This window comes from Caloenas nicobarica, chromosome 3, assembly GCF_036013445.1.
Source record: "Caloenas nicobarica isolate bCalNic1 chromosome 3, bCalNic1.hap1, whole genome shotgun sequence".
Lineage (NCBI taxonomy): Eukaryota > Metazoa > Chordata > Aves > Columbiformes > Columbidae > Caloenas > Caloenas nicobarica.
The window spans coordinates 110001127-110017621 of NC_088247.1; the positions used below are offsets into that span (position 1 = coordinate 110001127).

Sequence of the window (16495 nt, forward strand, 5' to 3'; positions counted from 1 at the left end):
ATTTTCCTCACTGGCTCTGTGACCAGCTGCTTCACATGTTCATTTACCAAAGCTACAGGTGTAGAGTTGGCATTGTGGCCCAATGGGACATTTTCTCCAGGTCACACAGGGCTAAATGATGTCTCCTGTTATTAATATATTTCTGCTCTCTCCACTTCTCCAATCTCTGCTGCAGGATCTCAGGCATTGTCACCACTCTGTACAGTCATTACACTTGCCTTTTCACAGCTGGAAATTTCACTCCATACAGACCATGTTAATAACTTGAGTCAAACCAGAGAAATATGTAAGTTTTCTAATAATTCATCCCTCCAACCAGCATCTCTCCCACACTCCTCTGTACTGTTCAGTAATCCCACCAGAATGTGACATACCTCTGTGGCCACTGGCACCTCAAAACAGTATCTTCATCCCTTCCTTTTTCTTAGACATTGGATGCATCCAGATTGTATAGGCTTGGTCTGGCTTTCAACATCCCACTTAAATGGTGCTGTCTTCCCCTTCCCTGTGGAAGCTGTGTCTGTTTCTGCCCTCTCCCACTTGCAATTCAGAAGCTTTCATCCCTAGAGGATGTGTCACACCAAGCACAGAACTCTTCTGCAATTCTCAGCTTTCCCTATTCCACAGTTTAAAATCTCTCCTATGCGCCTGAGTCTGAGTCTCAGCAGGTTGAGATTTAGGTAAATCCCAGCCCTTCTGCACAGCCTCCTTCTGTTTGCAATGAGTTAGCCTCCTGTTCCCCATCCATTTTCCCAGTCACCTGTGGAGACATTTGCTCCTTCACCTCTGATCTTCAATCAAAGGCCTGTTGAGGTCTTACCTAACAGCCTCCATTCTAGCTCTAGTTTCACGCCAGCGCACTACAGCTGCATGGCCTCCCTGGCTGATCAAAAGGATGGCTATCTGCTCCCAACACGACTGCCCCAGCCCAGGGCACCAGCCACTGCTCACCCTTAAGGATTATCTTAAAGCCTTCACACTGTCTAGCAAGGCTGCCTATGACAATAAACAAATCCAACGTAAGGATCACATCTTGAATTTACAGGCTGGACTGGAAGGTCATCACCAGCTGAGAAGGCTACACAGGGCCTGGGGACCATGCAGGCTACACTGAAGACCTTGGCAGCTCCTACATCTCCTTAGAAAAAGTACAGACCCAGTAACGTGAATTCAGGGGCTACACACTCAGCACTGTCAGAAACTGAGACACTAGAGAGTAAACCAAGCTAGGGACACATGAACAGGCTGAAAACCAGTCCAAGGCCCACTCAACTGCCCTACCAGAGACAGCAGCAAACACCCGAGGAAGACTATACAGGCAGGTATAAGCACAAACCATCACTTTAGGATGCTCTCCCAGTGACCAGATGTTTGCAAGTGGGCATCTGCAGATACAGGGTGGGGTCTTATATTTAATAATATCCTTACTCGACTTTTCTTATAGTTTACAGAGTTTGCATACATAAACCATTAACTGACAACAAAAAGACCTTCATTCTTCTCCAACAGCATCTTTGTTTCTTTAAAGTCTTCGTTAGGAGAACATTTAGAACTCCTTTTGAAGTTCAAGCAGACCACCTAAGCAGCCCCCCCTTGCCCATGTGCCTCCTGTCTCCTTCACAACGACTTGTGGGTTTGTGGAAGACAACTTCTGTCATGTTCCTATTTCTTCCCAGGGGTTCCCGAATCTAGCAGATTTAATTTCAAACAGTTTGCCTGTGGTAGACTAAGTCTGCTACCCCTGCTAAGTACCTCCAGCAGGGATTCCAGCTAATCCAAATTATATTTAAATACTGAACTACAGAAACAATAATGACAAGTAAGCTTGGCTTAACTAGAAGAGACCCAGCGCACTGTGAGGCAGCCATGGAGAAAGACAATAAAAGGCAACTTTCTCACGAAAGGACAGCACACAAACAGAACAGCCATGAGCAGAGAGGCCAGGTAAACGCGGATCACTAGAGACCTCTGTGCCAAGTCAGTAGTGCTTGGCAGAGCAAGTCAAGCCACTGGGTGCCTGGGGAACAGGGTTAGGAACATTGCTGATGGTTGCTAGTCACCTGTCTCCACAAAGGGTGGGAACGCAGCATGCAGATCTTGTAGGGACATAAGGACTGGTCCAAGGAGTCACAAAGTGCTCAAAAGACAGGCATGCTTCAGTATGGAGAGCCCTGAGAAAGCCAGGACTGTCAGCAGAAAGATATGAGAGCTGGGAACAGCAGGGATTTAGATGAAGCAGGTATTCTTCCAGCAGATCAGTGTCAGATGCTGGACTGGCAGGAAATTAAATGAGACTAAATGTGAAGGAAGCCAGTTTTAATGGGCAGTTTTGAGTTTATTAAACAAGATATGCAAGTGATGAGCTCAGTGGTGCCAACAGAAGATGGTGATGGGAGTGGAAACAAGATAATGCCTGCATTAGCCCAAACAACAGAATAGTGTCAGAGGACATGTCTCCAGGTCACACAGACTGTGCTGTTGGCCTGTGACTCCCTGCAACCCTTACCTCAGGGTGGGCTTGGGTGTGCTGTGCACACTCTCATTGTCCTCAATCTCCGGGCCACTGTCACTATTGTTGCACTCTTCCAGGCTGTCATAGAGCAAGCCCAGGTCTTCCTCCACCTCCTGGGTCTGGTCTACAGGGTCAGAGTCCAGGACCTGTGGGACCAAGTCCAGAGGACAATGAAGAGATATGGAGTCACCTGCATACCTACCCAGGCACATACAAGCTCCCTCCCAGCCACGAGGCACACCACAGCACTGTTCCCACCTCAGAGAGCCAAATCCAGCCTGTGGAAGAAGCAAGCGACACTGTCATTGGGCCAAAGGATGGTGCCATGAGCACGACATCTAAAGGAGTCTCAGACACCCATCATACTTACTGGGAGAGTTAAGACACCTGGTAGGGAACTCCTCTGGCTGTGCCGCACACTCAGTGCAGGCTCCAGGCTCCCAGCCAAGGCCAGCTACCCCCAGGCTGATCTTGGCCTGCTCTCAGTTGTGAACAAGATTGCCCCTGCAATGTCACCTCCTGGGGCAGAGCCAGTGTATGACAGCACCCTTCTTCCCCTGGCCCCTCTCCCTAACAGGAAGGTGTTTTTGATTTGAGCACAAGGCTCAGAGCTGCCTTCCTGAGGCAGAGGGCTTTGGAAAAGCCAAGCCCCAGTCCATGCCATGTCTCACACCACCACCCCTGAGCACCTGCAGTTCATGCCTGTGCTCCCAGTGAGTGGGAACCAGCACTCTGACACCTCCATGTCTGCAAGAGACACTGCCAGGTGGGGCAGCCTTCCCACTTCTTACCTCCTCTGTCACTTTAAACCTCTTCAGCAAAGCCACAAATTTCTGCTTGAAGTTTGGTTGCTAAAACAAAACAAGGAAAGGAAAAAGATCAGCAGAACTAGCAAACCAGCTTCCCAGATCACTAATGTTCAGGTTGTGGTTGCTCTCTTTAACATGCTGTCAGCTCCTTTCTGGGTCCACAGGCCCAAGGTCAGCTATGATCTCCCTTGCTCTTTGAACTTCCTGGAGGAGTTGGACTAAATCTAGATTCCGCAAGAAGCCACTGTATCTGGGCATGAGGGAGGGTTCAAGGACTCAGACTCTGCTACAGGCTGGAATAGCACTCTCTCTCCATTTAAATCGCCTTTCTCCCCAGACCATCTGGTTCAGGGATGCTGCCTTCAAGCACAAAAAGATGGGTGACAAACTCCAGAAGAAGGTGCCCAGGGACCTGCAGGGCTGAAGCAGATGGGGAGATGCTTGGGGAGCAGGAGCCTGGCAGGGCAGCTTCCCCCTTCTGCTGACAGGCAGAAGAGCTGCTAATGGCTCACTCTTTCTTGCGCTAACTTTCCCCTTCCTTAGGGACAGAAAGAGAAGAACCATGTCACAGCAGCAAGTCGAAACTGTGTTGCACGCAGATCATCACTGAGAGGGAGCCAGGCTAAACACAGTGCAGACCATGAGCTGGTGTACAGCTCTGCACAACAAGCTGACTCACTAACGGCAAGAGGTTTGCGCCTTCTTCTCAGAGCCCACGGCTCTCTCCCCTGTTCTGCATCACGGTGAACATCCCCCTCAAGCCCCCTTCACTCCTTGCAGGGAGGTAAGGAAGTGCATCCCTTCCATCCCTTTGATCAGGTTGTAAATGCTGATGTTACTCTGGTCATTGATGTGGTTCGGATCATTTTCCTCCTAGCCTTCTTGGTTTTCCTCAAGTCATCTTCTTCATCAAACAGATCCTGCAGGCAAAAGGTCACAGCACATCAGAGCAACTCAGAGTGCAGGGAGCAGCATCTCCTAGAAATTCCCCCACTCCACACTTGCCTCCTATTTTGAAAAGCTTTGGTACACTCTGCCCCCAAAGTCTTGCTTCTCACTTCTCCCACCTCTTTCCGTGCAGCTTCTCCCTCCTTAGCATTGTCCCCCACCAGACCTTCTTCCCCAGTGCCTTTGTCCCCAGGCCCCTCCAGGCAAACATGTACCACCAAGATTCAGAGTAGAGACAGCAGCTTTTCTCTGACAGTCCTTGTTACAACCTGAAACTCTTCTCTCTGCACTCACCAGCCTCCCTGTGACCCATGAGTTGTTCTCCTGCTCACCCATCTCCAGGGTTAACTCAAAGGGCACAGCACCTGAGCTCACTAAAAGTGTTCTTCCAGGGATCAGCCTCAACAATACACACAGCTCTCAGGGACACAGGGCCCTGATGTGTGAAACCAGCATGATGAGACAGGTAATGTGGAGGACCCTGAACAAGGGTTTGTCCCTGTGCTTGATCAGCATGCTACCGCAAGTCTTTTTTCGCCTTGAATGTAGGCACCACAACAAGAGAACAGCAAACAGCAGTGGCACAGCTCATCACAGAGCTGGGACATGTCTGCCAGCTCTGACCATTTTCAGACCCAGACTGTACTTCTTCCTAAAAATTCTATCCTGTCTCAGAGAGGGCAGCTCTGGTCCATCATCACAGGGAGATGGGAGAGAATCATGGTGCAAGGTGGAGGGGGCTCAGCAGGGGTTTTGCGCTGCAGACGAGGTGGCTCCAAGGACACATACCAGAGCTCTCCAAAGTCCCTTGCCCCATCATAGATTTGACAGCAGCCCACAGTTCTTCCTGCTGTCAGATATTGGGGCTCTCTACCCTCTGAAACCATGACAAATGTTTACAAGGAAGATGGGAGGGTTCAGCATGATTGAGACCCTCAACCTCCGATTCTTGCCCCAGAAACGGGAACAGGACATCAGCCACTCTGCCAGGCCTCCCTTACCTGACCCTGCACAGCATCATCGCTGGCTTCCTGCTCTGAGGAAAAGCTGTCATCCTCTTCTTCAGAATAGTTATCAATGTCGGGGGAGCGATCTGAAAGCAGACAGTGCAGATGCCACAGCTAAGCATGATGCCTGTCATGACTCCAGTGAAATGACTGGTATTGCTGGCAGGTGCTTGGGGACGCGCTCCGTTACCCACGTCCTACCCCTATCGCTTCAGATCTGTGAGCGCTAACACACCTGAAGCTTTGATTTTAGGACCTGAGGGGACGCTCCCATCCTCATGGTCAATGGGCTGACTGGACAAAGAGTAGATGCTGATTTCAGCCACTCGGATGTTCATGTCCTTCATGTTGCTGTGGAGACCCAGAAGCTGCCCGCCATCCGTCGGGTGCTGCATCACCTAGGCAGACAGACAAGCCCCTGCCAGGGTGACACAATGACAGCTGGCAGCCCAGCCCCTCTGTCTTATAGGTAGCCAACAAGCCAGAGCACTCATGGCACCCAGCGCCTGCCAGCCAGCCCAGCTCCCTTCCCAGCGCTGGCATGGGGAGGTCATGCGACGCTCCCCTGTGTTCCCAGCACCCTGTACCTCAGCCATGTTAATGATGCCCACTGCAAGGGTCTTGTAGCCCAGGATTGTGCGGTTCTTGTATCTCTTCCTCCGCTGCAGCATGATCTGCAGTTTGTTGCCATCTCTCTTGAGGAAGTGTGGGTACTGGGGAAGTGAAGCACAGGGAAGATGTCAGCACAAGGGCAGGGCTCAGCATGACACACAGGTAGAAAATTCATTCTCGATGCTGATGTACAGCAGGATCTGACCTGCTGAGCTTTGAGGCACCCCTCAAGGGCCACCTGCACTCTGCATGATCCTCCAAATCTACATTGCACAGCAGAACAAATCCTGGAGCAATGGAGCAGCTCACCAGCAGCAGGAATCTGTGGTGTTATGATCTGAGCACAGGCAACCACAGGAGGCCCCTCCTCAGAGGCTGTCCCCTTCACACTGAGCCCTCAAAGCCATGCTTGCCAAGAAATGCCAGTGAAGGGAACACTAGGGAGCCATGGGGAATAGGCAACACAAGGTACCTGCAGTGAGAAGGTAAGCTCCAGCTCGGTCTCCATCAGGCCACCAGGAGGGAGGACGTATTCATTTGATCTCAGGACTCGCTTTGAACCCTACAACAAGATTGGCAGATGCACATGGCTAAGCTGGAATGTCTCGACCACAGACTGCACTGCAGCACACACACAAGTCATAGAATCACAGAATAGTTTGGGTTGGAAAGGACATCCAAAGATCACCTAGTCCAACCCCCCTGCAATAAGCGGGGACATCTCCAACTGGACCATGTTGCTCAGAGCCCCACCCAGTCTGATCTTGAATGTTTCCAGGGATAGGGAAGTCAATGGTGTTCACGGTCCACAAAGAAAGAGACTGTTGTGTTCCACCTCACAGAGCCATACACCAATCAACGCTTTGCAAAAGCCTGCAGTTTCTCCTGAGCTGCCAAAGACCCCTTCTCCTTGCCCAACTGCCAGGGAACACTTGTTCTTCTCAAACCTGCTCTGCTTAATCTGTCTCCTTGCACCTGGAGCCCACCAGCTGCTGTAGAAGGGCACACTGCTAGAGCCAGAGGGAGCCATGCGGGGGAAGGAAAGGGTCCCAACACACTGCCTAGCCAGGAGAGGGATGGGTCCTGGAGCACATCTCTGCCCCACAGCAGATGGACTCAGTGCAGACCCCTGCCCAGGCACAGCTGGCAGGATGGTTCTGCTGGGACCAAGGCAGGATGTCCCAAGGGAACACTTTCCTTTACTTCTGTCCTGTCTTTACTATCTCTGTGGCTTGGCTGCTGACGGACACACTAAATGACTCAGGAGATGAAAAATGCACTCTGCACGCACCAGGCTTTCTTGATCACAGGGTGGCACAACTCACAGATCCCCACAGAGGGTCCATGTCCACTGACTGTGTCCTCACAGGGCTGTGGGACCAGCTCCAAGTATAAAATAGCTCATGGTGGTTCCTCACTCTCTCCTGTCTCCCTGTGAATAGGCCAGCAAGCTGAGACATTGATCTAGGGATCCAACAGGATAGACCAGTACAGCTGTTCTTGCAAATAATTTATTAATGAATCATTGAATCATAGAATACGAGATTGGAAGGGACCACAGGATCATCTGTTCCAACCTTTCCTGGCAAAAGCACAGTCTAGACAAGATGGCCCAGCACCCTGTCCAGATGAATCTTAAAAGTGTCCAATGTGGCAGAATCCACCCTGTAATAGACTCATATTATAAATTTGTTGATCAAACCGGGTGAACAAAATATGTTGGCATGATTGCCTGGTGGGGGGGGAGAAATGTAATGGAGTTATGTGGGTGAAGTGTGCTGCGCATGTCTGAGGGAGCGGGGTCGCAGCCCGCGGTGTGGAGGAAAAGTATTGCCTTCATCCCATGACCCCCTAGCAACAGGACGCGCAGCCGCAGAAGACATCGGACCAAGCCACGCCAGCCTGGAAATCTACCTGGAGACCGGAAAGTTATAAAAGAGGGACTCTGGTGGGGCGGGGTGCGTGCCGTTGGTAGAGCTGAGACTCCCCGGCCACCCAGCGCTGTTTTGCCTGTTTACTGCTTGCTTAATAAATTCTAATTGGATAATTAAGATTGGCATACAGTTTTGCTTATAACACACCACTTGCCTGGCGAGATTATTCCAATGGCTGATTGTTCTCATTCTGAAAAATTTCCCCTCTTGTGTCCAATTGGAATCTCCCAAGGAGTAACTTGTACCCATTACACCTCATCTTTTCCATTTGACTCCTGGTAAAAGGGAGTCTCCATCTTTCTTTGTAGCCACCCTTTAAATACTGGAACATGGTGATGAGGTCTCCCCTAAGCCTTATTTTCTCAAGGCTGAACAAGCCCAGTTCTCTCAGCCTTTCCTCATATGGCGGCTTCCCAGTCCTTGGATCATCTTCGTGGCCCTTCTCTGGACCCTCTGCAGCCTGTCCACATCTCTTTTGTATAGTGGGAACCAAAACTGAGCACAATATTCCAGGTGTGGCCTGACAAGCACTGAGTAGAGCAGGATAATGGCTTCTTTGTCTCTGCTGGCGATGCCCTTGTTCATACAGCCCAGCATCCTGTTGGCTTTCTGTGCCACAGCAGCAGCACACTGTTCACTCAAATTGAGCTTGTTGTCCACCAGGACCCACAGGTCTCTTTCCACAGAGCTGCTCCCCAGCTGAGTAGATCCCAGCCTGTGCTGCACTCCTGGATTATGTTTTCCCAAGTGCAAGACCTTACACTTGGCCTTGTTGAACTTCATAAGGTTCTTGTTAGCCCACTCTTCCAGCCTATACAGGTCTTCCTGCAGGGTGGCTCTCCCTTCCAAAGTGCCCACTTCCCCACTCAGTTCGGTGTCATCAGCAAACTTCACCAGGTCCCTTCCAACCCAAACCGTTCTATGATTCTACAATTGCTTTTGCAAGCACTCCTTAATGTAAACTGTGAGACAGTGAGCAGATGGGCCAAAGCTAACCAATTAGGCACAGCAGTCCAAAGGAACTGGGTCCCACCTCATACATCTTGCTGCTTCACAGGACCTCATTGCACCCCTATACCCTTCCCAGCTTGATCCTGACAGATGCCGTAGCCAGAGACCCTTCAGCAGCTTAGACAAATCCTAGATTTGGCTAAGGTTAAGTGAGCTTAGAGCCTTGATGAGGTTAGAGCCCCCAGCTCTTCAACTCCACTGCAAATGGGACAGCAGCCCCAGAAGTCATGACAGGAGCATGTAGGTGGCACCATACAGGAGACCACAGCTACATCCCCTCTGCAACCAAAGAGAATGGCAATGAATGTATATGTGTTTCAGCATCCAGCGAGCACCAGGGAAGCTTGCTGATGGGAACTTCAGCAGGGTCCAGCAAACCTGGGTGGAGCTGCTATAAGGCCTTCTTGCACCTCTGTTGCTGGTGTTACCCATGCTAGCAAGGAAAAAAACCAAAAAAACAGTAGAGGGGAGGAAAAAGGGCTTCCACATTTTGCAATGGTGCAGCATTACATTACATTACATCTCTTTACGTGAGAGAGTAACTACAATATATAGAGTGCTGTCCAGGGGCAGATGAGGAGCGAATTGAGAGTCTGTGGGTGAGAATTAAGGGGCAGGCTGGCAGGGGTGATACTATTGTGGGTGTCTATTACAGGCCACCAGATCAGGGTGAGGAAGCTGCCTTCTACAGGCAGCTGAGAGCAGCCTCACAATTACAGGCCCTGATTGTCATGGGGGATTTTAACGACCCTGATGTTTGCTGGAAGGACTACTCAGCCAGCCATCCATGGTCCAGGAGGTTCCTCCAGTGCATCGATGATAACTTCCTGATGCAAATGGTGGATGAGCCAACTAGGAGAGTAGCACTGCTGGATCTCATCCTCACTAACAAGGAGGGTCTGGTTGAAGCAGTAAAGGCTGAGGGCTGCCTTGGCTGCAGTGACCATGAGATGGTGGAGTTCAGGATCTTGTGTGGCAGGAACAGAATAGCAAGCAGAATCACAACCCTGGACTTCAGTAGGGCCAACTTTGACCTTTTCAAACAATTGCTGGGGGAAATCCTGTGGGAAAGGGTACTTGAAGGTAAAGAGGCCCAAGATAGTTGGTTAGCATTCAGGGACTGCTTCTTTCAAGCTCAAGATCAGAGCATCCCGACACATAGGAAGTCAAGGAAGGGAGCCAGGAGACTGGCTTGGTTAAACAAGGAACTGCTGGGTAAGCTCAAGTGGAAGAGGAGAGTTTACAGATCCTGGAAGGAGGGGCTGGCCACTTGGGAAGAATATGAGGCTGTTGTCAGAGGATGTAGGGAGGCAATTAGGGAAGCTAAGGCCTCCTTAGAATTAAACGTGGTGAGAGAGGTCAAGGACAACGGAAAGAGCTTCTTCAAATACATGGCAGATAAAACTAACACTAGAGGCAATGTAGGCCCACTGATGAATGAGGTGGGTGCCCTGGTGACAGAAGATACAGAGAAGGCAGAGTTACTGAATGCCTTCTTTGTCTCTGTCTACTCTGCCGGAGGCTGTCCTGAGGAGCCCCGTACCCCTGAGGCCCCAGAGGAAGGCAGGGCAATGGAGGGGTTTGCCTTGGTTGATGAGGACTGGGTTAGGGAGCAATTAAGCAATCTAGACATCCATAAATCCATGGGTCCTGATGGGGTGCACCTGTGGGTGCTGACGGAGCTGGCTGAGGTCATTGCTAGGCCACTCTCCATCATCTTTGCCAAGTCGTGGGAAACGGGAGAGGTGCCTGAGGACTGAAGGACAGCAAATGTCAGTCTAGTCTTCAAAAAGGGCAAGAAGGAGGACCCAGGTAACTATAGACCAGTCAGCCTCATCTCCATCCCTGGAAAGGTGATGGAACAACTTATCCTTGGTGCCATCTCAAGGCATATCAAGGATAAGAGGGTCATCAGGGGCAGTCAACATGGCTTCACCAAGGGGAAGTCATGCTTCACCAACCTCATAGCCTTTTATGAGGGCATAATGAGGTGGATAGATGATGACAAAGCAGTGGATGTGGTCTATCTCGATTTCAGTAAAGCATTTGACACAGTCTCCCACAGCATCCTCGCTGCTAAACTGAGGCAGTGTGGTCTGGACGATCGGGTAGTGAGGTGGACTGGGAACTGGCTGAAGGAAAGAAGCCAGAGAGTTGCGGTCAATAGGACAGAGTCTAGTTGGAGGCCTCTATCTAGTGGAGTCCCTCAAGGGTCATTACTGAGACCAGTACTATTCAATATATTCATCAACGACTTGGATGAGGGAATAGAGTGCACTGTCAGCAAGTTTGCTGATGACACCAAACTGGGAGGAGTGGCTGACATACCGGAAGGCTGTGCTGCCATCTGGCGAGACCTGGACAGGCTGGAGAGTTGGGCAGGGAAAAATTTAATGAAATATAACAAGGCCAAGTGTAGAGTCCTGCATCTGGGCAGGAACAACCCCAGGTTCCAGTACAAGTTGGGGACCAACCTGTTGGTGAGCAGTGTAGGGGAAAGGGACCTGGGGGTCCTGGTGGACAGCAGGATGACCATGAGCCAGCACTGTGCCCTTGTGGCCAAGAAGGCCAATGGCATCCTGGGGTGTATTAGAAGGGGGGTGGTTAGTAGGTCGAGAGAGGTTCTCCTTCCCCTCTACTCTGCCCTGGTGAGACCGCATCTGGAATATTGTGTCCAGTTCTGGGCCCCTCAGTTCAGGAGGGACAGGGAACTGCTGGAGAGAGTCCAGCGCAGGGCCACAAAGATGATGAAGGGAGTGGAGCATCTCCCTTATGAGGAAAGGCTGAGGGAGCTGGGGCTCTTTAGTTTGGAGAAGAGGAGACTGAGGGGAGACCTCATTAATGTTTATAAATATATAAAGGGTGGGTGTCACGAGGATGGAGCCAGGCTCTTCTCAGTGACAACCAGTGATAAGACAAGGGGCAATGGGTGCAAACTGGAACATAGGAGGTTCCACTTAAATATGAGAAGAAACTTCTTCACGGTGAGGGTGACGGAACACTGGAACAGGCTGCCCAGGGAGGTTGTGGAGTCTCTTTCTCTGGAGACATTCAAAACCCGCCTGGACACCTTCCTGTGTAACCTCATCTACTCGTTCCTGCTCTGGCAGACGGATTGGACTAGATGATCTTTCAGGGTCCCTTCCAATCCCTAACATTCTGTGATTACATTTCTCACTCACGCCAAAGCAAAGCAAAGCTTTAGCGAAACCCTCCTTGCTTTTCAAGAGGCCCAATCTGAGCTATCTGCAACACTGTTCCCAACAACAGTGGAAAGGAGTGAGGCTTTCCTGTAAAATGTCTCCCTAAAACTGAGGAGAGATGGTAGAGATGATTCCCTTCACCATCCATGAGCTTTCCTGGCCAAGAATGCACTGACTCTTCATTCCTGAACTCTTCTTTAATAAGAGATCATAGGTGGTCACTCTGGCAGTGACCATTTACTTCAGCACATTTAGCATTCGCTATTTGTTGCAGAGAGATTATGCACCAAAAGATTCATTCATTCGTCAAACCACTCATACTAGTGCAATTATTCTTCTTGAAGATGCTGTTTCTGGGGATACTATGTTTCACTAAATGGATGGGACTCACATATGCCATAGGAAACACTGATCACCTTCACGAGCAAACCACAACCCAGTAGAAATGACCACTGCTCCAATTAAACAGATTAGAAGCTGGCACCTGGAGGCTACTACTTGCCTAACAACAACAGAGAGTTAAAAAGAATTTGGGATTTCTAATAAGGTTGACACAAACCTCATGAGGTTCAATAAAAGGAAAAGCAAAGTCCTTCCCTAGGACATCCTGTGACTTTGCTGCCTGAGAAGAACCCAAGACAGCAGGACAGGCTCTGCAGAAAGGGACAGGGGGTAACCCTACATTGGTGTCATTGCTGCCAGAGGGCAGCAACCTCAGTCTCAGCAAATGTGCAGGCAGAGAAAAAGGATTCCTTCCCTCTACTCAGCACTGGTGACACCACGACTGGATTCCAGAGCTAGTTTGGGCTCCCCAGTACAAGACAGACATTGACAGACTGGAGCAAGTCCAGCAGAAGACATCAAGATGGGCAGGGGCTGGAGCACAGGACATACAGGGAGAGGCTGAGTGAGCTGCGTTTGTTCAGCTGGAAAAAGAGAGGGTGAAGGGATCCTTAACTGCTGCCTACAGACACTTAGCAGAAGGGTGTAGAGAAGACAGAACTGAACTCCCCTCAGAGGTGCACAGGGACAGAGTGAGAGGCAACAGGGATGAGCTGGAGCATGGGAAATTACTATCAGATGTTGGCATTTTTCTTTTTCTCTATGAGTGCAGTCAAACCTTGAGACGGGACACAGGAAGACTGAGGATTCTCCATCCCTTGAGAAATTGAAACCTCAACTGGACATGGCCTTCAGCACCTGATGTAGCTCAGCTGTTCTGGAATTCGAGTAAAGTCAGGCGAAACCAATTTCTCAGCAAAACAGTTGAGTACCACCATCAGTACTACAGGAAAACTTAAAATCAGAGTGTTACGGTGAAGATCAAAGATGACAAAGACTGTTAAGGAAGTGAAAAGCTATAGGGAGAGGCTGTAATCACAGATCTCCACTACCTAACAGACTGAGAACATAAAGAAGCTTTCACTACTATATACATGCATATGATACCCAGGTCTGGTTTGCGAGGTACAATGCCCAGTTTTAGGTACAAATCTGTCCTGATGGGTCTTGTTTAAAACAGAGGGTTCAGGCAAGAAGAGCATACCAAAGCTGCAAACAGAGAGAGAACTAGCATAGTATGGGAGACCAGGCCAAGGCAGACAGCAAAGCACTACCCAGAATTCAAGCTAAAGGTGCATTTTGTGAAAGAACAGCCCACTAAATATCATCAACAAATTTAGTTATTTAGAGGGTAGCTGAGATTGCTCAGGCAGGAGTGGAAAATCCTACAAGTGCTTGCAAAAAGATTAGAAACAAAGCATGAGTGAGGTTGAGACAGAAAACTCTGTATATACCTTACATGCATGGCAAGAAGGAGCAAAAAAATCCAAGTTCCTGCAGGGAGCAGTGCCAGGGCAGCAGGAAGGCCTGGCAGAGGCAAACAAGGTTCTCAGCCTGGCCTATTCTGTAGTGCACATTGTGGTCTATGATATAGGGGCTGCCAGCATTAGCCCTCTACAGCAGCACCCAGGGTTGAACCTGAGCCACCAGTCACAACCTGCCAGCAGCTTGCAGGAGGATCTGCATCCCTCCCACAGCACATGTCATGGGAGCTGAGAGTTCTGGGAGTGATGGGGCTTATTTTCGTCTTTCTTTGTTTCCTCTATTCACTGCTCAAGACTAGGTGTTTCTCTGCCAAGAAGGATTACCACATTTCCCTTCACATCATAAACAGTTACGATGCCAAGACAGATATCTGCACCTTTATGGAGCTGAGCCAGGCACATCTGAATCTCTTAATGCCATGCTGAACAATACACAGGAGGAAATGCTCTATGACCTCTCCAGTCTTTTAAAACAAATAATGATGGATAAAGGTTTAAAAACCACTCAAGTGATATGAGAGTAAGTCCCTTTTTCGCAGTAGTTCAGACTTTATCTCACTGGAAGCCACTGAACATTAAATATTCAAATCGTCTCTGGGAAATGGTTATGTTCTATAGACAATTAAAGCTCCCTTAGTCTTTTGACAGAGGTCTTTTCAGATGAAGGAGCAGATAACAGAACATGCCACACTTGGAAGCTGTTTTTTAAGACCAGAAGGCATGATCACTGTGAGAAGGAGATCAGATATTCTAGACCGGCTTACACTATCCTTTGGGTCATGTACATTCACTGAGCAGACTGTCTCCAGTGCTGGGGCTGTTGTCTTGCTGCCAGCTCCACTCAGGCAGGGTCAGAGCTTTGTTTCCATGCAACCTGCCTTTCAGAGCAGCAACTTCCTGACGGGCAACTTACTTAACCCAACAGAGCTGCTACTGAAATGGGAGAAAATATAGTTCCCCTTTCCACTAGTCCCCAGCTGTCCCATTGGAAACTTGCAGGTCCTCCACAAATTACATGCATCGGCTGTTTCCATCCAAAAGATGGAGACGGCAACACTTGCTGGGCAACCTTCTAAACAGCATCTTGCTAGCATGACTCATCTGTTACCTAGGAGAGGAGCAGGAGGGACGGATCCATATGAGGCCATTCTGTAGGTAGGCTGTGCTTAAGCTGCCTACTACTTCCATCTGTTTTCCAGGAGGGCTCAACAGTCCCCAGCCCTGCCAAGGCTGCTGGTCAGGCAGGTGGAAGCAGCCTCCAGAGGCACACAGGTACACCCCACTCCTACAATGAGTGTTGAGCCACAGGGTAAAGCAGGCAGAAGCATGATCCTCCAGTTTCCTTCAGCTTTGCATGAGGCCCACACCAGCGTGCCAGCATGCAGATATGGGTATGTGGCCACATGGAGAGGAGGCAATCATGTTTAGATTAAGACCCTGAATGCAGCCTCCATTCCCTGGCAGGGAAAGGAGTCTTGTAGTGAAGAGCCCCTGTGGCCTCAAACAGTCACTACTAAGGCCTGTGACTTTTGCCAAGAGGGTGCAAGGTTGGCCTGTGGCAGTTTGAAAGAGCTGGAGTCCCACTGCACAGTCTCTTCCACAGTCTCATATTTGCAGCACATGAGAGAAGGGGCAGTTGAGGATGTACATGCTCAGCACACAGCAGCCCTAGCATAAGGAGGTTGCACAGGAGCCTAAGGTTCTCCAGTCCAGAGAAGCACAGACAGCTTGGGCTGACAGTGCAGGAGATAAAAGGAGTGAGGGACCAGCCTAGCCCTCCCAGCCATATGTGACCCACAGCCCCCAGCTGGCTCCCAGCCCCCCAGTCCTGTGCTGTTGGCACCTGTGGCCCAGCCATGATAGCTCCTGCATGTCCAGGGGCCAGGAGGGGCACAGGTCTCAGGGGTCTCAGGGCTGAAAGCTCTCCTCAACAGCACCATACATACAGTGGGACACTGACAAGCAGTGTGTGGACCACAGCATCTTTCTGTTGTCCTCACTCCAGACCCCAGGTTTCAAACATTTCACTTTCAGTTCCTTCTGCGCAAGTGAATCAGGTCTGCCATGAAGGCAAACTCCAGCTCCCAGAGCTCCACTAATACGGCAGCTTCCAGCACTAATCCAGGATTTAGATCCTGATGCGCGCAGCACAAAGTGGTCTGTGGGAGCACAAAGCTCCCACCCCACAGCTTTCAATGGCATCAGCAGCTTTTTTGCGTGCTGACAAGAATGAAGGAAGGACACCAGCATCTCAGCTGGGTTAGGGGAGCTGTGGCAAGGACAGCATACTCAAGAGGCATCTTGCTTCTGTGCTGTCCCTTGGCAGGTAGAAAAGAAGTGCCTGCACCTACAGGGACCCATCTCTTCACCACCAGCTGCAGAGAGGTAGGGGGGAGGATATACATTCTAGGATGGGGGCAAATTCCCTCTTCCTTTGGTGACAAAGATCCTCTCCCCTCCCCTCTGCCTGGTTCAGAGTAGAGGCACCAGGCCTAGAGGGATACACAGAGAAAGGGAGGGGACAGCAGATGCAGCAGTGAGATCACATAGGGTGCAAGTGTCAACAGAAGTCATGCACAGAGCCGCTGATCCCTTGCATGCTTCCCATCCCACCTTTCACTCCCCAAGGAGGG

At 50.1% G+C, this 16495-nt stretch overlaps 1 protein-coding gene across 1 annotated transcript in view; it reads right to left on the reverse strand.

Annotated features, from left to right (window-relative positions):
* LOC135986700 (phosphofurin acidic cluster sorting protein 1-like) overlaps positions 1 to 16495 on the reverse strand; it is a 92151-nt gene that overhangs the window by 7818 nt on the left and 67838 nt on the right. The window contains exons 3-9 of the mRNA XM_065631003.1: positions 6361 to 6450; positions 5864 to 5989; positions 5512 to 5674; positions 5271 to 5362; positions 4161 to 4241; positions 3304 to 3363; positions 2507 to 2658 (exon numbers count right to left, since the gene is read on the reverse strand). Coding sequence (XP_065487075.1) covers positions 2507 to 2658; positions 3304 to 3363; positions 4161 to 4241; positions 5271 to 5362; positions 5512 to 5674; positions 5864 to 5989; positions 6361 to 6450 — 764 coding nt within the window. The remainder of the gene's footprint in view (positions 1 to 2506; positions 2659 to 3303; positions 3364 to 4160; positions 4242 to 5270; positions 5363 to 5511; positions 5675 to 5863; positions 5990 to 6360; positions 6451 to 16495) is intronic.